Below are 23,743 nucleotides of genomic sequence, written 5' to 3' on the forward strand. Positions count from 1 at the left end.
CATAGACCTCATTTCTAGGAGGGATATAATCATAGACTTGGGTGTTCATCGCCCCACTGATGTGCAGCAAGGTGCTCTCCAGCTTCTTGCTAGCAGGGAAGTGCAGGTGGCCCTTGAGAGGGATGATGGTGAGAGGAGACATGGAAGTGGGGGCTCTTCTCAAAGCGCACACACCTCTCCCCCATTGCCTCCCCCTCAGTCAGAGCCCCACTTGCTTCCTCGGATCCCGATGGCCAAGTTTGCCCCTGCACAGTTGCAGCAGGAGCAGTCATTGGCGGGGCCCCTCACAGGCTCCAAAACCCAGAGGACATCCGCCAAAAGTGTCTAAGCAGTCGCAGCAGGGAAGTGAGCAGCCTGCCTCTACCTCTGCTAAGCCACACGGGTTGCACCTCGTAGAAGCACGCAGAAAAGGACAAAGATACAATCCTAGATGCATATGGGTATGCACATGGGTGTAAAAACAAATGTTAGTGATAAGTTTCAGTTATATTTATGGCATAGATAAATTTATTTTGCAGTCATAAGGGTGCATTGGAGGAAGTTAAGGATGAAGCCATCCCGGGCCTCCCGAGCAGCAATGTGCGCCGCTGCTGGTGATAGCTCCACCTCAGGTTCCTCCTCTTCCTTCTCCTCCTCCTCATCTTCCACCTGTTCCTCCTCCTCTGAAGAAGAAGCCGTGCGCTCTGCGCCTTGCTCCTCCTGCAACTCCAATCCTTGCTGCTGCGCTGTGTTTTGCAGTGCACAGCAAATGACAATGATTCTGGAGATCCTGGCTGGTGCGTACTGAAGGGCTCCTCCAGATCTGTCAAGGCATCTGAAGTGCATCTTCAGCATGTTGATTTCTTGCTCTATGACACATCTGGTGGACATGTGGCTGTCATTATAGCTCTCCTTGGCCTCATTGCTTGGCCTCCTCAAGGGTGTCACAAGCCACGTCTTCAGTGGATAGCCCTTGTCTGCATGCAGCCAGCCGGTAAGTCTGTTTGGAGGTGCAAAGAGCTGAGGGAGGGTGGACTGGCACAGCACAGAAGAGTCAGGACAGCTGTCAGGGAATCTGACGCACACATGCATGATGATCTTTTTATGGTTGCAGGCGAGCTGCACATTGAGAGAGTGGAAGTGCTTGCGGTTCACAAACACTCCTGGGTGATGTGGGGGTGCCTTGACGACCACATGTGTGCAGTCGATGATGCCCTGCCCCTGTGGGGAGCCAGCCAGAGCCGCAAAGCCGAGTGCCCGTTCAGTAACACTGGTTTCATGAGTGGCAAAGTTGACAAAATAGGCTGACTTGTCAAACGTGGCATGGGTCACCTGGGTGATGCAATTGTGGGCAGCTGACTGCAAGATCCTACAAATGTTTGCTGCTGATCCCTGGAAGGAGCCTAAGGTGAAGCCATTGAGGGCAGTGGTGACTTTGACAGCCACTGGTAAGGCATGTCCTCCAGGTCTTCTAGGCAGCAGGTCTTGTTCCAGCAAGCTACAAATGTCTGTGACGACCTGACGCGATAGCCTGAGCCTCCTGAATGTGATGAAATAACTCTGTGTTCTGGCATTTGTATTGTTGTTGTTGTTGTTGTTGTACTTGTTAATGTCTGGAATGTTCCACCAGTGTAACCACTAATGCTCCTCCCTAGCCCCGCCCCTCTTCTGGAATGTTCTACCAAGGGCTGGGTCGGTGATGACTGTGTTAACTTGATGCCATGTTCTTACTTAATAAAAGCCTTTCGTCTTAAGCTTTAACCTCATGGATTCAGGCAGTTATTTGGCACATCAATTTTATTAAGTAACAACTTTTGGAAGATGGATCGATTTTTGAAACCAGAGCGTCTGGATATCGATCCCCATTCGGCAGACGCGTCGAAGAAATTTACGCGTTGGCTTCGATGTTTTGAACACTTCATCGCATCGGTCGATTCGACGGTTAACAAGTTGGGTCTTCTAACCAACTTGGTAAGTCATCAAACTTACTCAATAATTGAAGATGTTACTACATATGAAGAGGCCCTCGCAGCCCTTAAGGCCCAGTACCTTAAGTCGGTTAACGAAGTATACGCCAAGTATCTTTTGTCTACTCGCAGGCAATTACCCAAGGAATCTCTGGACGATTTCCTGCAGGACCTTAAGGCTTTGGCTAAGGATTGCAACTACAAGGCTGTCTCTGCCATAGTGTATCAGGAAGAAGCCATCCGCGATTCTTTCATATCTGGCCTCCGATCTAATTATATTAGACAGAGACTCCTCGAGAACGACTCGTTAGTTTTAAAAACGGTCATCGCCACTGCTCGATCGTTAGATGTAGCCCAGAAGAATTTAGAAGTGTATGCATCAGCCCATGCGTCTCTCTCAGCCTCATGTGTTCCGAGTATGGAGGCATCCATAACACCAATGGAGCCTCCACTTAATCCTATTGTTGCGGCTGTACCCCATGGGTCTAAGTGTTATTTTTGTGGCCAATCTAAACACCCCAGGCAAAGATGCCCAGCCAGAGAGGCTACCTGTTTTAAATGTAAGAAACGGGGACATTTTAGTAAAGCATGTAAGGGTAATCCTGTACCCAATGTCTCCTCTGCTGCCACCCATTGTTTTACTCTAGCCTCGGCTACGGTTGACCAGACCATACCATGTTCCTTGTCGAAATCTATGATGGACATCAAGATTAATGGTCGCCCTACTGGGTGTTTGATAGACTGTGGCAGTACTGAAAGTTTTATACACCCCAACCTTGGTAACTCCTGTTCATTGAAGGTGTATCCTACTCGAAGTGAAATTGTGATGGCGTCCAAGTCCCTTACTTCAGAGGTAACTGGATATTGTAAAGTCACATTGACCGTTAAGGATACGGAGTATAAGGACTTTAAACTCCTCATATTACCTCAGTTGTGTGTGAACTTAATTTTAGGCTTGGGCTTCCAGTGTCAGCATGAGAGCGTTACCCTTAAGTATGGTGGATCTCAGCCTCCACTCACAGTCTGCGGCCTTTCTACTTTAAAAGTAAGTCCGCCTTCTTTGTTCGCGAACCTTGCTCCTAATTGTAGACCTGTAGTGACTAAGAGTCGACGGTATCGTTCAGAAGATAAAACATTTATAAAAGAGGAAGTAGACAGGCTTCAATGGGAGGGAATCATCGAACACAGTAATAGCCTGTGGCGTGCCCAGGTGGTGGTGGTTAAAACTAATGAAAAGAAAAGACTTGTGGTCGATTATAGCCAGACTATAAACTTGTATACCCAATTAGACGCCTATCCTTTGCCTCGTATTTCTGAGATGGTGAACCAGATAGCTCAGTACCGCGTGTTCTCCACCATTGATTTAAAGTCTGCCTACCATCAACTCCCCATTAAAATAGAAGACCGACCTTATACGGCCTTCGAAGCTAATGGGCGCCTGTACCAATTCCTTAGGGTGCCCTTTGGAGTGACGAATGGGGTATCCATCTTCCAACGGGAGATGGATCGTATGGTGGATGAATATGCGTTGGAGGCAACATTCCCGTACCTGGACAATGTTACTATCTGTGGGCGCGACCAACGGGAGCATGATCAAAATCTCGTGAAGTTCCTAGAGACTGCAAAGAGGTTAAACCTGACCTACAACGAAAACAAGTGTACCTTCAATACTACACGTTTGTGTATTCTTGGTTGCGGTGTGAAGAATGGGGTAATCGGGCCAGATCCTGAAAGATTATGCGCACTTAAGGAATTACCTTTACCTCACACTGTAAAAGCTTTAAGAAGGTGTCTGGGATTCTTCTCGTACTATGCCCAGTGGGTGGCTAACTATTCAGATAAAGTCCGACCTCTTATTAAGTCGACGTCTTTTCCGCTATCGGCGGAAGCTCAGGAGGCTTTCCTTAATATCAAATGGGACATTGAGAAGGCAGTGGTATGTGCCGTGGATGAGAAGATCCCTTTTCAAGTGGAAAGTGATGTATCTGATTTTGCATTGGCAGCAACTCTTAACCAAGCTGGTAGACCAGTAGCTTTCTTCTCTCGTACATTGCAAGGACCAGAAGTTCGACATTCTTCAGTGGAAAAGGAGGCACAGGCGATTATCGAAGCAGTCAGGTATTGGAGACATTATCTCGCTGGCCAACGTTTTACGTTCATTACTGACCAGCGGTCCGTGGCCTTTATGTTCAACACTAAGCAGAGAGGCAATATCAAAAATGATAAGATTTTAAGATGGCGAATAGAACTGTCAACATATGACTATGATATTCAGTACAGGCCTGGAGTATTTAATGAGCCATCGGATGCTTTGTCACGAGGAGTATGTGCTAGTCTAGGTATAGATAAGCTTCAAAGTCTCCACGACGCACTCTGCTACCCTGGGGTTACCAGAATGAATCACTTCATTAAGTCCCACAATCTACCCTACTCTATTGAGGAGGTCCGGACAATGACCAGAACCTGATGTGTTTGTGCTGAATGCAAATCCCGCTTCTATAAGCCGTCCGAGCCAGCTCATCTTATTAAAGCAACTCGACCATTTGAGCGTTTGAGTCTCGATTTTAAAGGTCCCCTTCCATCAAGCGACCTTAATGTCTATTATCTTAATATTATAGACGAGTACTCTCGGTTTCCTTTTGTTATCCCCTGTCCGGATGTGACTAGTGCTGTTGTAATTAAATGCCTCTGCCAACTGTTTTCCTTGTTTGGCATGCCTAACTATATACATAGTGATAGGGGTTCTTCCTTTATGAGTGAAGAATTGCGACAGTTTGTGCTATCGAAAGGGATTGCAACGAGTAGAACTACCAGCTATAACCCTCGTGGTAATGGGCAGGTCGCGAAAGAAAATGCAACAGTGTGGAAGGCTATCGTACTGGCTCTGAAGTCGCGAGGCCTGCCGACCTCTCGCTGGCAGGATGTCCTGCCAGACGTGCTGCATTCCATAAGGTCTCTTTTGTGTACAGCGACGAATGCCACCCCTCATGAAAGGATGTTTAGTTTTCCAAGAAAAGCTACTAACGGAGTAATGTTACCCACATGGTTGACGACCACGGGCCCTGTGTTGTTGCGCAGACATGTGAGAGGCCACAAGACTGATCCACTGGTGGAGGAAGTACAACTCCTCCATGCTAATCCCCAGTATGCGTATATTCAATATCCGGATGGGCGAGAGGATACGGTCTCTATTAAAGATCTTGCACCTGCTGGAGCTCGAAAAGAGTTCAACTCTGAGAGTAGAGTTTTCAATCGTGGTATTGGACCTTCAGAGACACAAACCCTCAGTGTGGAAAATACTGATGATTCTGGGAATTCGAATGAACCGGAGTTAGTACTCCGGGAAGAGCCTCAGCAAGAATTATGTCGTTCCCAGAGGATTATCAGACCTCCTGGCAATCTGAATCTATAGCAGGGGGTGAACATGATGAAATAACTCTGTGTTCTGGCATTTGTATTGTTGTTGTTGTTGTACTTGTTAATGTCTGGAATGTTCCACCGGTGTAACCACTAATGCTCCTCCCTAGCCCCACCCCTCTTCTGGAATGTTCTACCAAGGGCTGGGTCGGTGATGACTGTGTTAACTTGATGCCATGTTCTTACTTAATAAAAGCCTTTAGTCTTAAGCTTTAACCTCATGGATTCAGGCAGTTATTTGGCACATCACTGAAGCACTGCTGCTCAGTCATGTTCGGGAAGCTCATTCTTTGCCTGTATACCCTGTGTTGGAGGCATTGCCTCCGGCGTGGTGACCCTCTCTCTCCTGTGGAGCATCAGGTCATTGAGGAGCTGCTGGTGTTGTGGCTGCTGCTGCTGGTGTGGCTGGTATTGTTGGTGCTGGGGCTCATCTTTGTCCGATTCTGAGATCCAAGGTGAGACAGTATAAGCGGCACCCATGCTGATGTAATAGATGGCAGATAAAGTGGAGATCAGAGGCCCAATCCCTCAATGTCGTGATAGTGACTAGCAATGTGGTGAGTGTGGCTTCCGAAGTTGCAGAAATGACCTGCAAACTGCTGACAGCTAAATCTCTGCACAAAATGGAGCCAGCAAGAGCATTGCCATTAGTCAAGTAAACAGGTGTAATGTGGGAGCATTTGTGTGTTTTTCTCAGCTGCCAGTTAATGGGCTCGCAGAATGGCCAGTGAACATCCGCCTCCCCTTCATAGGCGAGGTTCCCGAGGTGCGTGAATCCCATGCTTCAGAAGTTGAAGCCAAAAGCTGCTGTTAAAAAGCCTCTTAAGGGTTTCTGAACACGCATCTTGTATCCTTTCAGCCCCGCCGCTGGCCAAGGGGTCAGCCATGCCCCTGCCAAGAATGACCAGCAATGTCTCCTCCAAGGGGGTGAGGTGAAGCGAGGAATGGGAGGTGTGCCTCGTGATTGGTACAGATTGTTGGTAGGTGAGTGATTGGGTGGGCGGGGGGGGGGGGGGAGTTGTGCATTGAGAAGTGTGTGAGGCTTGTGAAGACGCATTCACTGACCTGGCCTGAGGTCATGAAGTTTCTTTGGGCATTGGAGCCAGGTGCTGGGGGTGACACTGCTGGCAATGATGGCCTCGGTGATGTGGTCCCACAGCGTTCTTTCTGGAGGGCCTCCTGGACCCTGAGGGTAAAGGACCTCTCTTGCAGTGTTGACGCCCTGCACAAAGCTGGAGTGCATCTTGCGAGACCCTGGGTGCCTCTTCTCTGGCTTGCTGAGCCATTTGTGTTAGTGCTGAAGCACTTTTACCATTTTTTTAGGTATGGAAGGCAATTTAACTTTAAGAGCTGAAGATTCCCATTTGGGAATTCTATTTATTGTTTAAAAAAATTACTGTCATGCAGAATAGAACATAAGAATATAAGAAATAGGAGCAGTAGTAGGCCATTCGGCCCCACGAGCCTGCTCAACCATTCAATAAGATCATGGCTGATCTTCTGCCTCAACTCCACTTTCCCTCACTATCCACATATCCCTTGACCCCTTAATATTCAAAAATCTATCAATCTCTGACTTGAATATATTCAACGACTAAGCCTCCACAGTCTTCTGGGGTAGAAAATTCCAAAGATTCACCACCCTCTGAGTGAAGACATTTCTCCTCATCTCAGTCCTAAATGGCCAACCCCTTATTCTGAGACTGTGACCCCTGGTTCTAGACTGCCCAGCCAGGGGAAACATCCTCCCTGCATCTACCCTATCAAGCCCTGTAAGAATTTTGTATGTTTCAATGAGATCACCTCTCATTCTTCTAAACTCCAGAGAATATAGGCCTAGTCTAGAAACATAGAAGGTAGGAGCAGGAGTAGGCCATTCGGCCCCTCGAGCCTGTTCTGCCATTTAATGAGATCATGGCTGATCATCCAAATTCAGTACCCTGTCCCTGCTTTCTCCCCATATCCCTTGATCCCTTTAGCCTTAAGAAATATATCTAACTGCTTCTTGAATATATTTAATAAGTTGGCCTCAACTGCCTTCTGTGGTAGAGAATTCCACAGGTTCACCACTCTCTGGGTGAAGAAATTCCTCCTTATCTCAGTCCTAAATGCCTTACCTGGTATCCTTAGACTGTGACCCCTGGTTCTGGACTCCTCCGCCATCGGGAACATCCTTCCTGCATCTAGTCTGTCTAGCCCTGTTAGAATTTTATAAGTTTCAATGCGATCCCCTCTCATTCTTCTAAACTCTAACGAATATAAGCCTAATCGACCCAATCTCTCTTCATACGTCATTCCTGCCATCCCAGGTATCAGTCTGGTGAATCTTCGCTGCACTCGCTCCATGGCAGGAACATCCTTCCTCAGATAAGGCGACCAAAACTGCACACAATACTCAAGGTGTGGTCTCACCAAGGCCCTGTACAACTGCAGCAAGACATCCTTGCTCCTGTATCGAATCCTCTCGCTATGAAGGCCAACATACCATTTGCCTTCTTAACCACCTGCTGCACCTGCATGCTTACCTTCAGCGACTGGTGCACAAGGACACCCAAGTCTCGTTGCACTTCCCCTTCTCCCAATCTATTGCCGTTCAGATAATAATCTGTCTTCCTGTTGTTGCCACCAAAGTGGATAACCTCTCATTTATCCACATTATACTGCATCTGCCATGCATCTGCCCAATCACCCAACCTGTCCAAATCATACTGGAGTTTCTCTGCATCCTCCTCACAGCACACACGCCCACCCCAGCTTTGTGTCGTCTGCAAACTTGGAGATATTACATCTAGTTCCCTCGTCTAGATCATTAATATATATTGTGAATAGCTGGGGTCCTAGCACCGATCCCTGCGGTACCCCACTAGTCACTGCCTGCCACTCGGAAAAAGACCTGTTTATTTCAACTCTTTGCTTCCTGTCTGCCAACCAGTTCTCTATCCAAGTCAGTACCTTACCCCCAATCCCATGTGCTTTAACTTTGCACACCAATCTCTTATGCGGGACCTTATCGAAAGCCTTCTGAAAGTCCAAATACACCGCATCCACTGGTTCTCCCTTATCTATTCTACCAGTTACATCCTCAAAAAATTCCAGTAGATTAGTCAAGCATAATTTACCTTCTGTAAATCCATGTTGACTTTGTCCGATCCTGTCACTGTTTTCCAAGTGCTCTGCTATTACATCTTTTATAATGGACTCTAGCATTTTCCCCACTACCAATGTCAGGCGTACTGGTCTATAATTCCCCCTTTTCTCTCTACCACCTTTTTTAAATGGTGGGGTTACATTAGCTACCCTCCAATCCATGGGAACTGTTCCAGAGTCTATAGAATTTTGGAAGATGACCAGCAATGCATCTACTATTTCTAGGGCCACTTCCTTAAGTACCATAGGATGTAAATTATCAGGCCCTGGGGATTTATCGGCCTTCAATGCCATCAATTTCCCTAACACCATTTCCCTACAAATACTGATTTCATTCAATTCCTCCCTCTCATTAGACCCTATGTTCCCCGACATCTCTGGAATGTTATCTGTGTCCTCCTTTGTGAAGACAGAACCAAAGTATGTATTTAATTGGTCTGCCATTTCTTTGTTCCCCATTATAAGTTCCCCTGAATCTGACTGCAAAGGACCTACGCTTGACTTCACTAATCTTTTTCTCTTCACATATCTATAGAAGCTTTTACAGTTAGTTTTTATGTTCCCCACAAGCTTACTCTCATATTCTATTTTCCCCCTCTTACTCAGTCTCTCCTCATAGGACAATCCCCCCATCCCAGAAATCAGTCTGGTGAACCTTCATTGCATTCCCTCTATGGCAAGCAAATCCTTCCTTAGGCAAGGGGACAAAATTGTACACAATACTCTAGGTGTGGTCTCACCAGGGCCCTACATAATTGCAGGAAGACATTTTAACTCTTATACTCAAATCCTCTAGTAATGAAGGCCAACATACCATTTACTTTCTTAACTGCTTGCTGTACCTGCATGTTAAAATCCCGAAATCAGGGGGCATGAACCCATCCCGTCCCCAAAAGTTGTAGTCCTGCCTCCTACATGCCTCCAGTATCAAAATCCAGCCCAAAGTATTTGTTTAATTTCTCTACCATTTCCTTATTCCCCATTATAATTTCTCCTGTCTCAGCCTGTAACTATCCCTCCTTGTCCATCTTGACTTGTCTGCAGCCTTTGACACGGTTGACCACTCTATCCTTCTCCAATGCCTCTCCACCGTTGTCCAGCTGGGAGGGACTGCACTCGCCTGGTTCCATTCTTATCTATCTAATCGTAGCCAGAGAATTACCTGCAACGACTTCTCTTCCCGCTCCAACATCGTTACCTCTGGTGTCCCCCAATGATCTATCCTTGGCTCCCTCCTATTTCTCATCTACATGTTGCCTCTTGGCGACATCATCCGAAAACGCAGTGTCAGTTTCGACATGTACGCTGATGACACCCACCACCACTTCTCTCGACCCCTCCCCGGTCTCTAAATTGTCAGGCTGCTTGTCCGACATTCAGTTCTGGATCAGCAGAAATTTTCTCCAATTAATCATTGGGAAGACTGAAGCCATTGTTATCAATCCCCGCCACAAATTCCGTTCCCTAGCCACTGACTCCATCCCTCTCCCTAACATGTGTCTGAGGCTGAATCACGCTGTTCGCAACCTTGGTATCATATTTGACCCTGAAATGAGCTTCCGACCACATATCTGCAGCATAACTAAGACTGCCTATTTACACCTCCATAACATCGCCCTTCTCCACCCTTGCCTCAGCTCATCCACTGCGGAGACCCTCATCCATGCCTTTGTTACCTCTAGACTTGACTATTCCAACGCACTCCTGGATGGCCTCCCACATATTACCCTACGTAAACTTGAGGTCATCCAAAACTCAGCTGTCCATGTCCTAACCCACACCAAGTCCCGTTCACCCATCACCCCTGTGCTCGCTGACCTACACTGGCTCCCAGTTAAGCAATGCCTCGATTTTAAAATTCTCATCCTTGTTTTCAAATCCCTCCATGGCCTCGCCCCTCCCTATCTCTGTAATCTCCTTCAGCTCTACAATCCCCCAATATATTTGCGCTCCTCTAATTCTGCCCTCTTGAGCAGCCCTGATTATAATCGCTCAACCATTGGTGGCCGTGCCTTCTGTTGCCTAGGCCCTAAGCTCAGTAATTCCCAGCCTAAATCTCTCTGCCTTGCTACCTCCCTTTCCTCCTTTAAGATGCTCCTTAAAACCTACCTCTTTGACCAAACTTTTGGGCACCTGCCCTAATATCTCCTTTTGCGGCTCGGTGTCAAAGTTTTTGTCTTATAGCACTCTTGTGAAGCGCCTTGGGACGTTTTACTACGTGAAAGGCACTATATAAATACAAGTTGGGCCGGATATTCCAATCCCTACGGGTGTGTACGCGCTGTGTACACACCCATGGGGACATCAGAAATGCCAGTTTCAGGCATGCACAGTGCTTGCGCGGAAAACTGGCATTTCCGATCTGTCAAGAATGCTCTTGACAAATTGGACGCCTGCCCTGGAGAAGGGCCTCTGCGGGCAGATAGTTCCGCTTTCTGGAGACCCTCCGCCCGCAGAAAATCCTTAGAATACTTACAGGCCTGCTTTTACCAGGATAAGAGTTGAAAAATGTAAAAAAGAATGTTTTACTCATTTATCATTTAAAAATACTTTTAAAAAGGTACGTTTATTTTTAGCCCCGTAAAAATCTTTAATTTTTTTTCTAAAAAATTAAATTTTTATTTAATTTATTGAAATTTCAACTAATTTTAAAAATGTGATTTTTTTAAAAATGTATTTAACGTTTTTAAGTGTTTTTGGGGTGATCTCCATTCATATATTTGACAGGTCTATCTGTCAAGTGCATGAAGGGAGATACCCTTCTTTGATTGGCTCCCCATGGCCCACGTGATCCCAGGGATGCTTGTGAACTGCATGCGCCTCTGGGATACATGGGCCCTGCACACTTGGAGTTGGAGAGGCCCAGGATTGGAACTATACGCACCTCGGGAGTCCTCAGGTAAGTGCGTAGACTTTTTCCAGATCGGAGGCCTCCGCATGCAGGAAGCCTCCGATCGGAAAAAACTGCCCGTTGTTGTTGTTCTGAATCTATTGCCTGAGGTTTAATATCTTCCATCCTTAAGAGAAAATTAATGAACAAATGTAAGTATGACCACAAAAGAAGGGCTGTAGAAATGATGTCTACAAGTTCTGTGCCATTGTTATAATTTGTTGTTTAAAAATGGAAAAATAAAGATCAACGAAGGGAGAAAATGCCAGAAGAAACAACTGAGTATCGCCTATTTATTTAACTGCCTAACTTTCAACAGAAAACATAAAGATCTAGCTTTCCAGAATGAAAGTATATGACCGCTTCCAGTGATGTAAGACACATTATGCAGTTATTGTTATCGCTCAAATAATAATCTCTCAGTTTAGTTCAGAGATTTATCTTCACTAGGAATGGCTTCTTGGTTTCTGGTGCAAGGAGCAGTGCCAATTTCAAAGTATGTGAACTGTGTTTCATTTCTACCCATCTTGGACCTGGGCACAGATCTTTTTTAATAGTATTTTTCTGAGCTGATCAGCAAACTGTCAATTTGCAGAGAGAATGGGCCAAATCTTAAGCCCCAAAAATGGGTGGGTTGGGGTCGGGTGAGATGTTAAAACTTTAAAAATCTCAAACCTGACCCCAACCCATCTCCAGGAGGCAGGTTGGTCAATTAGATATTTTAATGAGGCTGGCAGCCTCTGCTTTAACTTGCTTTGCAGTTTTAACCCTCGCTGGCTAGGTCTTCCAGGCCTTATGAAATCCAGCAGTGAAGGGAGGCGAGGACAGCTTCGGACCCTATCCCAAGATTGCACCCAGCCCCAGGCCGGGGATCGGACCCCCCTTCCCCCGGTGTCAGGGATAGGATCCCCCCCCCCAACACACTCCCACTAGCAGCCGCAAGTGACTTACCTGTGTTTCTTTAGGTCATTTATTCCATTTTTCAGATTTCCCAGACGTTCGTTTGCATTTTGTCTGCAGTAAAGAATATCACAAATAATAAATATATAATTTTTTCCCAATTTTCTCTCTATTTTTTCCACCCTGCTCCCCTGGAATTGCTGCCTCAAACTGGGCTATGGTTTTGTAGGTCCTACAGTCTTCCAGTATTCATTCTTTATGTGTGAGCATAGTCAGAATCAGTGAGGTTTGACAGGGTACTTGACAGTAGGGCACCACAACCAAGCTCAATCTTGTCTCCACTTGATATCCACCCACCTTCAATTTTCAGCATATACCAGTCAGGAACAGGAACCCTAGTTCCTGTTAAAAAAAAGTTATATAAAATGGGTTAACCCTCTGTTAAACAAGCAGACAGAGAAACATCATGCTAACCCTTTAACTATTTGTCCACTAATACCATTTCTAGCCTCCAGGTTGATTTTTCCCTTTGCCAGTCCAGGCACACTGAGACGACATTGACAGCCCACCACTGACTGGGGTAAAACTTGCTCTGTGTGCTTCAGAACCACACTACAAAGGTACAGTACTTTATGCAATATTATTGGATATGGTAGCCTAGTGGTTATGGTACTGGACAAGCAACACTGAGTTCAAATCCCACCACTGCAAATTAGGAATTGAATTCAATAAATCTGGTAATTTGAAGGCTGGCACCAGATAAAATGACAATGAAATGTTCCGGATTGTCATAGAAACCCAACTGGTTCACTAATGCCCTTCAGATAAAGGACCCTGCCAAGGTGATTTATATGTGACTCCAATCCCACACTAAGGCCAGAATCTTTACCTTGGAGTCGGGTTTTGTGTGTGTGTGGCACATCGCGGGTCGGGAACGCGATGTTCTGAACAGCGCATTGTTCAGGGCGACTTTTACTTAATCGCCCCAATTGAAAGACATGCGTGTTTCCCGAACCAATTAAATGGAGTGGGTCTGAAGATATCATCTTTGACCCATTTCCAGTGCTGATATTTAAAGCAGCCTTGCACACATCTCATTTGAAGGTTGATGAATGAGTCTGGAAGGTCATTTGCAAAGCTCTGGCTACTGTTACCAAGATGCAAAAAGTGTCACTCATGGATGCACAAAGGCACAGGGCGGCACTAAGATTTAGCGATGCATCCCTCCATGTTCTGGTGCAGGCAGTGAGAGCACGCAGGGAGGTCCTGTTCTCTGCTGATCGGCATAAAAGACCACCCAAAGAAATTAAAACAGCATGGTTGGAGATCGCAGAGGAGGTCAGCTGCAGGGATGTTGTCAGGAGGACGTGGATCCAGAGCAGGAAAAGAGTCAATGATCTCATGAGGTCAGGAAAGATGAGGAAACACTCACCTTTATCCTGATGTGTCTGTCACCACATCCCCATCACTCTGCCTTCCCAAGCCTACTCCTGCACATAATTCTTCACGCCAAACTACCTTGCAGGTCCACCCATCCCTCTCTGTCAATGTACATACTTACATCACCATCTGACTAACCACCACTGGCACTCACCCTCATCCTAATGCAATCATAGGAAGTAACACCACAGGAGGAGGCCAACTGACATTGTCACCCTCTACAGATGTTACCCATCCATTCCTTACACTCATTCCATCACTCTCACTTAAGGTTCTCTTCTTTCCCTCCTTGCAGGAGAAGAGAGCCCACAACAATAGAGAGAGACAGAGAACTGGAGGTGGCCCTCCGGTATTCACACAATTGACTCCAGCAGTTGAGGAGGCCCTGGAGATCTCTGGCGTTGCAGAGCTGCTGGCGGTGGGAGACGGAGACAGGGGGACATCCCAGCAACCTGGTGACAAAATTACATCTCATACAGCCACATGGCATAAAGCAGTCACTCATATGGTGACTGATGTCGTCAGCCAGTGAATTTTCATCATGACCGTAATGGTAATGTAATGCATTCGTAATATAACACTTCTAATTCATCTCTTTACTATCCCACAGGTCCATTAGGTGTGACCTCCACTGTCCAGCCGGAGCAGAAAGCTGACTCCTCAGAGGAAGCTCCAGCCTCTGAGGGTGCAGCGTCAGCCGGTCCAAGCACACCCAGCACCAGCGCAGATACGCACACCTCGGTGGGTCCTGTGCGAGATAGAGTAGTGTTGTCACTTGGTGTCTCACACTGCACAAGTGAGCAAGAGCAGATGGTGTTGACAGGGACAGCAGTGGAGACTCCTCGCCAGAGGGCGCAGGACGCTCCAAGCTCTGCTCAGCGGCATGCAGCCGCTGAGCCTCAGGGGCCATTGAGAAAGAGGGTGATCTTGGAGTGGTTGCAACAATTGCATGAGGCTCTGGCATCTTTTGCAGCTGCAATGTCTGCAAATGTGCAGAGAATGGAGGAGTTGTCGCAGATGATGGTGACGGTGTGCTGTTCCATGGAAACTTGGCCAGCTGCATGGAGCAGCAAATGCGCCAGTCACATGAGCACATGCTTGCTGTGGACAACAGATGGCAGATGCTTATAGACCTCATCTCTAGGAGGGATGGAAACTTAGGGGGTGATTTTTCCAATGGGGGTGCGTTGGAGGCGGGACTGCTGCTTGTCGGGTTTTAGTCCTGCCTCCATCGATGTCTGGCCAACCCACGCTATTTTCCTTTGATTGTCCTTGTTAAGCCCACCCAGCGGGCTTAGCAGGCCAATTAAGAGAAAGCCGGTGACAGAGAATGTCAGTGTATGACGTTTCATCTGTCAAATATTTTTGACAGAAGAATTGTCATCGTTTGACAGATTTGAGAAGCTGTCAAACACTGACAATCTCTGTTGTTTGGTGAGTTCTTGTACTCAAGACTCACCAATCCTATTTCCTGAGCAGAAAGCAGATGGCTGTTGCATCGGAGAATGCACCAGCCATTCTGTCATCTCTGTTGTGGAGATGCCGGAGCCTCCGGATCCCCAACGATTGAAGCCTGCAGGAAGAAACAAAGGGAAGGAAACTTTTTCTAAGACTTTCCACTCACCTCACATACTTACCTCTCCACACTTGCACCCATCACTCCCCTCCACAGCGCACTTTTTGGCCCCTCCGACCCCCGCAGACCCACTGCTCACCTCACTGATCCTGGCGGGGCTTCCTGATGTCGGGAAGCCCGCACTTTTGTTGGAAAAACGGGGATAATCCTCTTAGCTGCCTGTTAACTACCTGTTAACTGGCAGTTAAGTGGCTGTAATCCCCTTCCCGCCTCGAGGAGACGGGACCCGGCGCGGGTCGGGTACCCGACTCCTGGGAAGATGGCACGGAGGCAGGTTGGGGGCAGGATCGGTACCCGCCCCCAGATTCTGCCATTTTCCCAGCAGCCCACCTCCAAACCTGCCTCCCCAAGGCTGGCAAAATCGCCACCTTAGACTTGGGCATTCATCGCCCCACTGCTGTGTTCTCCAGCTCCTTGCTAGCAGGGAAGTGCAGGTGGCCCATGAGAGGGATAATGGTGAGAGGGGACATGGAAGCGGTGATTCTGCTCAAAGCGTTCACACTTCTCCCCATTGCCTCCCCCTCAGTCAGAGCCCCACATGCTGCCTCGGATCCTGATGGCTGAGTCTGCCCCTGCACAGGTGCAGGAGGAGCAGTCTTTGGCAGGGCCCTCACAGGCCCCAAAACCCAGAGGACGTCCGCTAAAAGTGTCTAACCAGTCGCAGCAGGGAAGTGAACAGCCTGTCTCTACCTCTGCTGAAGCCGCAGGGGTTGCACCTCGTAGAAACACTCGGAATAGAAAGTAGATGCACAAGGGATGCACATGAGTGTATGAGCAAATGTTAGTTTTAAGTTTCAGTTATTTTTATGACACAGATAAATATATTTCTTTGCACCACTTTCCGGTCTTGACCATTTTTTCTTGCAACCTTGGAAGTGGCTTTGTCACTTGGAGTGAATGGTGAGACATTACTTAACCTCGAGCAATGAGGGTTTGGGTGACAGGAATGGCTTGATTATTGCAGGGATGCTTTATGGTGTTGTTGGCGGTGGGGAACTTAGTACAGCATGTGGCAGCCATATGGGTGCATCAGAGCAAGGTAAGTAAATCTGGCCATGATGAGGCCGCCCCTGGCCTCCCGGCAGCAATGTGCGCTGCTGCTGTTGCCATCTCCACCTCAGATTCCTCCTCCTCCTCATCTTCCTCCTGCTCTTCCTTCTCCTCTGAAAAGACAGTGCGCTCTGCACCTTGCTTATCCTGCAGCACTAATCCTCGCTGCCTTGCTATGTTGTGCAGCGCGCCGCAAACAACGATGATTCTGGAGACCCTGGCTGGTGCATACAGAAGGGTTCCTCCAGGTCTGTCAAGGCATCTGAAGCGCATCTTCAGCATGCCTATTGCTTGCTCTATGACATAACTTGTGGACATGTGGCTCTCATTATAATGCTCCTCGGCCTCATCACTTGGCCTCCTCTAGGGTGTCATGAGCCACGTCTTCAGTGGATAGCCCTTGTCTGCAAGCAGCCAACTGGTAAGTCTGTTTGGAGGTGCGAAGAGCTGAGGGTGGGTGGACTGCCGCAGCATGAAAGATTCATGACAGCTGCCAGGGAATCTGGCACACACATGCATGATGATCTTTTTAAGGTTGCAAACGAGCTGCACATTGAGGGAGTGGAAGTGCTTGCAGTTCACAAAAACTTCTGGGTTATGATGGGGTGCCTTGAAGGCCACATGTGTGCAGTCGATGACACCCAGCACCTGTGGGAAGCCAGCCAGAGCCGCAAAGCCAAGTGCCTGCTCGGTAACACTGGCTTCATCAGTGGCAAAGTTGACATAATTGGCTGACTTATCAAACATGGCATCGGTCACCTTGGGGTGGCTGACTGCGAGATCCTTGGAAGGAGCCTGAGGTGAAGAAGTTGAGGGTGGTGGTGACTTTCACAGCATGTCCACCTGGTCCTCTAGGCAGCAGGTCTTCTTCCAGAAAGCTACAAATATCTGTGATGACCTGACGCGATAGCTGAGCCTCCTGAAGCACTGCTGCTCAGTCATGTCCAGGAAGATCATCCTCTGCCTGTACACCCTGTGTTTGGGGTATTGCCTCCAGCACAGTGCAGCCCTGTGCTGACCACCACTCTCCTGTGGAGCATCAGGTTGTTGAGGAGCTGCTGGTGTTCTGGTTGCTGTTGCTGTTGCTGCTGGTGTGGCTGGTGATGTTGGTGCTTGGGCTCATCTTGGTCTGATTCTGAGGTCCAAGGTGAGACAGCATAAGCGGCACCCATGCTGATCTAATAGATGGCAGGTAAAATGAAGCTCAGAGTCCCAATCCCTCAATGTAGTGAGAATGACTAGCAATGTGGCGAGAGGAGGTTGCAGAAATGACCTGAAAACTCCTGAAAGCTAAATTTCTGCACAAAATGGAGTCAGCAAGAGCCTTTCCCTTAGGCAAGGAAGCAGGTATAATGTGGGAGTATTTATCTGTTTTTCCTAGCCGTCAATTAATGCACTCACACAATGAGACCACTGAGCCTCCGTCTCCCCTTCACAGGCGAGGTTGCCGAGCTGCGTGAATCCTGTGCTCCTTAAGGTAAAGCCAAAAGCTGGTATTAAAAACCCTCTTAAGGGTCACTCAACAAGCATTTAAGTAGTTGAATGAGGTCGCCCGCCTCTCCCGATCAGGTCCGTGGCTTGCTGGGAAGCGCACCCGAGTTAAATGCGGAAGTCGGCAGGATGACGGCGGGTTCCCGACGGCTGGTAATTTCGGCGATTTTTACTGCTGACCTGCCTCCAAACCCGCACACTTGGCAGCAGGAAAATCCCGGCCTAAGTGATTGATCCAATGCCTTAAGGGAAATTAGGGCTAAGCAATTTCAAGTACCTAAACCAGATAACAATTTTAGGCTCTGCTCTTGAGGTCACTAATAGTGATGCTAGCTTATTCCATACACACAAACTTTACAGATCTTTGTTTTTTAAAGAATTCAGTAGCACCTGTGAAGAACAGAACAATAATCAGACTACCATTCACAGAAACTGACTTCAGAGATCACTGAAGCAATGTTAGCTGTCAAATGCCTGTCTACCAAGTGTAATTCCCTCTTTGAATGAACACTTACATTGTGGCAGCTAAATCATGGGAAAGATTTCCTCTTTGCAGTGAAATCATAACTCTGTTCCCTGTTATACAATTAAAATTTGTTGCACGCAGTACACAGAAGAAATCTTTCCCCTTATCACTGAAGTTGCTAACATTTGTTGACATAAAATATCCCATTGACTCATATAATGCTTGACTAAATATCTGAGGGCTGATTTAAACCCTGTCTGCCTGGCAGAAACTGGGCAGGCAGGCAGTTAAAATGGCTGCAGCAACGTCCCCCGTCCATCCTGCTGTCTTCTCGTGGGTTGTAATTTTAACCTGCTCTTTTGAGCAGGCGAGAGGAGCACCCGCCAGAAAGCAGCAGGGTCCTTCTTTAAATATGCAGATCAGACTCTGATGACATCAGAGCCAATTTTAATCCAAGGCCTGGCCGGGAAAGTTGTTGTGGCTTCCCCACCAGGCCAACCTGGCAGCAAGAGGAGCCAAGACCTGAAGAGGCGAAGAAAGTTAAGCTAGATTCATTGTTTTGTTTCCATGTGAGTCAGTAAGAGGAGGAGTGCTCCTTCAGCCCCACAAGGAAACCTTGTGTGACCCCTGCCCCAAGCTTCCATGCTCTTCCCTTGACCACGCTACCCTCCTGACCACCACCCTCCCCCCCGCACCCCTCACAGCCACTTACCTGAGGACCTTTCCTTCAGGTCCCAAAGTGGTGGCCTCCACCTGTCCAAAATTCTGTTCCTGCCTGCTAGCCAGTTAGCATTTCCCGCTGGGTTCTGGTGTTAAAATCTCCTGGGCCTCACGTTGCAGAAGTTCTGACAGTTTTCCGTCCCCCTCGCCTTTCCATCCACACAACTACCTGCCGGGAGTTAAAACTGGCCCTCTGATTTGCATGTATCATTGATTTAGCCCCTAATCCAAAAATACTGGGGGGTGTATTTACCTAATGAGTGATTGAGGAACTTCGTAGTCTTAAAATGTGATGACCATAACTGAGGGCAAGACCACCAGCATTACCTTGTAACTCTAGCTGGGAAATAACATTGAGTTATATTTTGAATAAATCCACCGTACTATGGAATAATGGGCATGTCCTTGAAGTCCATACTTGTTTCCATTTAAGTGAACATGGGCATGATTTAATTAACATAGTCATCTTTTTCTCCTGTGATGCAAAGAGGTTAGAAATTCATAGAATCGTACAGCACAGAAGGAGGGCATTCGGCCCATCATGCCTTTGCCGGCTCATTGACAGAGCTATCCAATTAGTCCCACTCCCCTGCTCTTTCCCCATAGCCCTGCAAATTTTGCCTTTTCAAATATATATCCAATTCCCTTTTTAAAATTTCCTATTGAGAACAAAATACAGCTGAATGGCTACTTTAACATTACAGTTTATGGTAATAACTCTGGCTGATAAATAGTATTTTCTGAATTATTAATCTCATTGCTCTTTTATGAAATACACAAGGCTGGAGCAAATTCAGTTCCATGGATGCACACATCATGATTTTAAAAAAAAATGTCTGACTTGCACAGCCTACGAATCATGTCTTCTGGACGCTTTGTTATTTTCTTGGGAAAATCCATTTTTTCTACACCTTTGAGAATCAAGTTGTAAGTCATCATCTGGTCAAAGCCATTAAATGGTGGTCTGTTAAAGAAAGGCAAAGGGTAATGTTAGGGCAATGTACTGCAGGAATCCTAAGCCAAATACACATACCTGGAGAATTTCCACAAATGCCCAGTGGCTTTCAATGGCCACAGAAATTCTAAAATGATCCTCAATAAATAAACCTGAAATATTGAAGTGTTAATGAATTTGTGTTTTATGTGGCTCTTCATTCAGTGGAGGAGAAATTCAACACTGTTGCGCCAATTCTTTGGACATAAAATCAACTCTGAGGGGACAAATTTTGGATCGCGATCTCTTGCACCAATCTCCCCCAGAAGTGTGCCCGCTGCCAAATGGAAGTCGGCAATTTTTAGGTATGCAGGGATCCTGCCTGAAACAGGCGGTGGGCGCCAATCATTTGCAAATCGGGGTTTTAACACCAGTTGTCGCATCCCAATTGAAATTGGTCTAAAAAAGGCAGAGCTTGCGTTGCATATGCTCCAACAAGTTTTTCCAGCTATTGAGTGGCCAAATTAGCTGTCCTTAAAGGGACGGATGGAGGCCCCTTAAAAATGGGGCTTTTTGATACTTTTTAAGTTTCTGTGGAGCCAGGAGAAGCCCCCCTCTCTGCTTGGAGCTCCCTCCCTAACTGTGGGAGTACCTTCACCACACGGACCGCAGTGGTTCAAGAAGGTGGCTCACCAGCACCTTCTCAAGGGCAATTAGCGATGGGCAATAAATGCTGGCCTTGCCAGCGACGCCCACATCCCGTGAATTAATTTTTAAAAATGAAGTTGTAAAGTTGTTTATAAAGAATGGGTTTAAAATGTTATTACACATAGCACACAGATGAAATTTTTCTCTTCCCACAGTGTTCCATTGAGGAGCTTCTAATTCATATCACAAGAATATACAAAAGTCTAGTAATGATAATGGAGAATTTTTTTTAAATAATTTGGTGGGAGGTTATTTGAGTACATAAAAGTGTGAGCTTTCAGCTCAAATTCTCAGTTTATGGAAATTACTATGCATATTCTGCCCTTGCAGCGCGTTCCTATGCAGAGCTAGACAGGTAGCTAACAACTTGATATCTTCCCATAAAAATCACAAGGCTTGACTTTTCTTGTAAACTTTACTGAAAGATTCTTATTGTGAAACTGAAATACAATACAGAAATGGAAGCACACATTAGTATACAAGCACATAACTGATATGCATACACAAATTTAGGTAAGCCTGAGCAACACAGTACATTTGGCATGTAACTTACCAAAACACATGGAAACACAGCTTACTGTGAATATACATTTAACAAACTGAAAGGCATTCTCTTACATTCACTTTAAATTAGCCCTGTACATAGTGCATCAAAATACAGCTACAAGTTAACCAGCTAGGCACAGAGAGCGAGGTTTGCTTACAGAGAAAGGTTACAAACTAAACATTTTCTGCAAAATATAGTGCACACTAATCATCTATAACATTCTCAAGTACTTACAGACAAATAGCGTCCAAGGCCGTAGTGTAACAAGAAAATAACTGCCAGACCATGTGTCGAGCTGCAGGTCTTGTGCTAATACCGTAGTTTGCTTTACTGCACTTTACTGCGCTTTACTACACTTTACTGCACTTTACTGCACTTGCTAGGTACCAAATATCCACTAGGTGGTGGCACACAATGGAAATCAACCCAAATTACTCAAACCCCTGAATTAACTGGAAAACTAACATAAATTCCTAAAGGAAGGCAGCACACTCCCCGCTTGGTACAATTCCATTGTACCACTACAGATACAAAATAAAACCTAAAGAAAACGTCCTTTGGCTGCAAACATACTCAGAATCCTTTCTCTAGGTTTCTTCAGAAAGGAGGACTACGATCTCTGAGACTGGCCTCAGAAACACTTTGACAGTATCCTCCTTGACAATCTTCACCTCCACCTTGATGACTCTCTTGTCCCTGCTTGGCAGAGTTTTGACAACCAGTCCCACTGGCCATTCATTTCTGTGTGCTTGGCTGTCTTTCAGCAAGACAACATCTCCCACTTTGACATTTGGCTTGTCTTCTATCCATTTCCTATGGCTCTGTAGGGTGGACAAATACTCTCCTCTCCTTCTCTTCCAAAAAGTGTCTGCAAGACACTGGACTTGCTTCCACTGCTTCCTCTGCAGCTCAGCCATGTTGAAGTTTTCAGAGGGGGCTGAAATAGCACTCATCTTTTGAGTCAGGAGCATCGCTGGGGTGAGGACTGCAGGCATGTCTGGGTCGGTGGACACCGGCACCAGGGGTCTTGCATTCATGATCGCCATGACTTCAGCCATGAGAGTGCTCAAGACGTCGTGTGTGAGACGAGTGGGTCCCATCCGAAGCAGCATAGCATCCAGAATACGTCTGGCAACACCGATGAGCCTCTCCCATGAACCGCCCATGTGGGATGAATGCGGGGGGTTAAACACCCACGTGCATCCTTTCTTTTGGAGGTAGCTTCTTACCGCTGCATCATCCATGTGGATGTCCAACTCCTTACAGGCACCCACGAAGTTAGTCCCTCTGTCGGAGCGGAGAAGTTTGGCTGGACCACGGATTGAGAAAAACCTCCTCAGGGCATTGATGGTTAGGAAAGCTTTGTCGTCCATGGATAGTGCTGGCTTGTCATCATCCTTAGACCTTTGAAACACTGAGCATCCTAGGCTGTCTGTGCTCACAGTGAGGCCTGCCTCTTCCTCACAGGCAGAGGAGGTTGACCTGTGATGCTGCGTCTTGCCATCATAGTCTTCCTTTACCTGGATCCTGTTTGGGCATGAGCTGAGAAAGGGTGTGCGACCGTTGTGCAACACGTTTGTTTTATAGACGTTGACATCCGCTGGTTTGTGGACTGTTCCCGGGCAAACTCCACCCACGAGGACCTATCCCAGGTCAAGCCGCTGCGCATAAGGAGCATTGTGGGGCCCGTTGATTTGCTCACGCACCTTGTGCACCCTTAAGATGTCTCTTCCCAAGAGCAGGAGGATTGGAGCGTCTGGGTCCACAGCTGGAATCTTGTTGGCAACTGGCTGTAGTTGGGGCTGATGGCGTGCGACCTCTGGGGAGGGAATTTCCATCCTATCATCTGGCATCATGTCACACTCAATTAAGGTGGGGAGGGGAAGCTGTAGTTTCCCATTCATGGACTCGATCATGAAGTTGCCAACTCTCCTACCCGTAGTCTCTGTTGTCCCTGAACAGGTTTTTAGCATGTACGGAGCTGCGCTGGCCTTGACTTCAAAGAGATTGAAGAATTCTGTCTTCGCTAGAGACTTGTTACTTTGCTCATCAAGCACTGCATACATCTTGATTGCCTTCTCCTTTCTCCCTGCAGGATATGCTTTAACCAAGCAGATTTTGGAGCATGAGCGTGGGCTGCTTGCATTTCCACAAACCTCTGTACACTTGGAGGTGACTGAAGAAGATGCGCTTTCACTTTGCTCCCCGCTATCCTCTTTGTCAACCGCAGCACCCTCGGTGGTCGAAGGAGGAGGACCTGGATGCAGGGCTGCGATGTGTTTTTCACTGTTGCACTCGAAGCACTTGATTGTCGCCTTGCAGTCTTTTGCCATTTGCATAGTCGACCCACAACACCTGAAGCAGATGCGATTCTCTTTCAGGTATGATTTGCGCTCATCAATAGGCTTGCCTCTAATGCTTCGACACTTTTTGAGTGGGTGGGGCTTCTTG

General features: G+C 47.0%; 1 protein-coding gene across 1 annotated transcript in view; it reads right to left on the reverse strand.

The window, feature by feature from the left end:
* prkg2 (protein kinase cGMP-dependent 2) overlaps positions 1–23,743 on the reverse strand; it is a 179,100-nt gene that overhangs the window by 17,947 nt on the left and 137,410 nt on the right. The window contains exons 13-14 of the mRNA XM_085965162.1: positions 19,945–20,067; positions 12,352–12,414 (exon numbers count right to left, since the gene is read on the reverse strand). Coding sequence (XP_085821288.1) covers positions 12,352–12,414; positions 19,945–20,067 — 186 coding nt within the window. The remainder of the gene's footprint in view (positions 1–12,351; positions 12,415–19,944; positions 20,068–23,743) is intronic.

This window comes from Somniosus microcephalus, chromosome 2 (genome assembly GCF_052327205.1).
Source record: "Somniosus microcephalus isolate GS21.2 chromosome 2, FLI_Smic_1.0, whole genome shotgun sequence".
NCBI classification, from domain to species: Eukaryota; Metazoa; Chordata; class Chondrichthyes; order Squaliformes; family Somniosidae; genus Somniosus; species Somniosus microcephalus.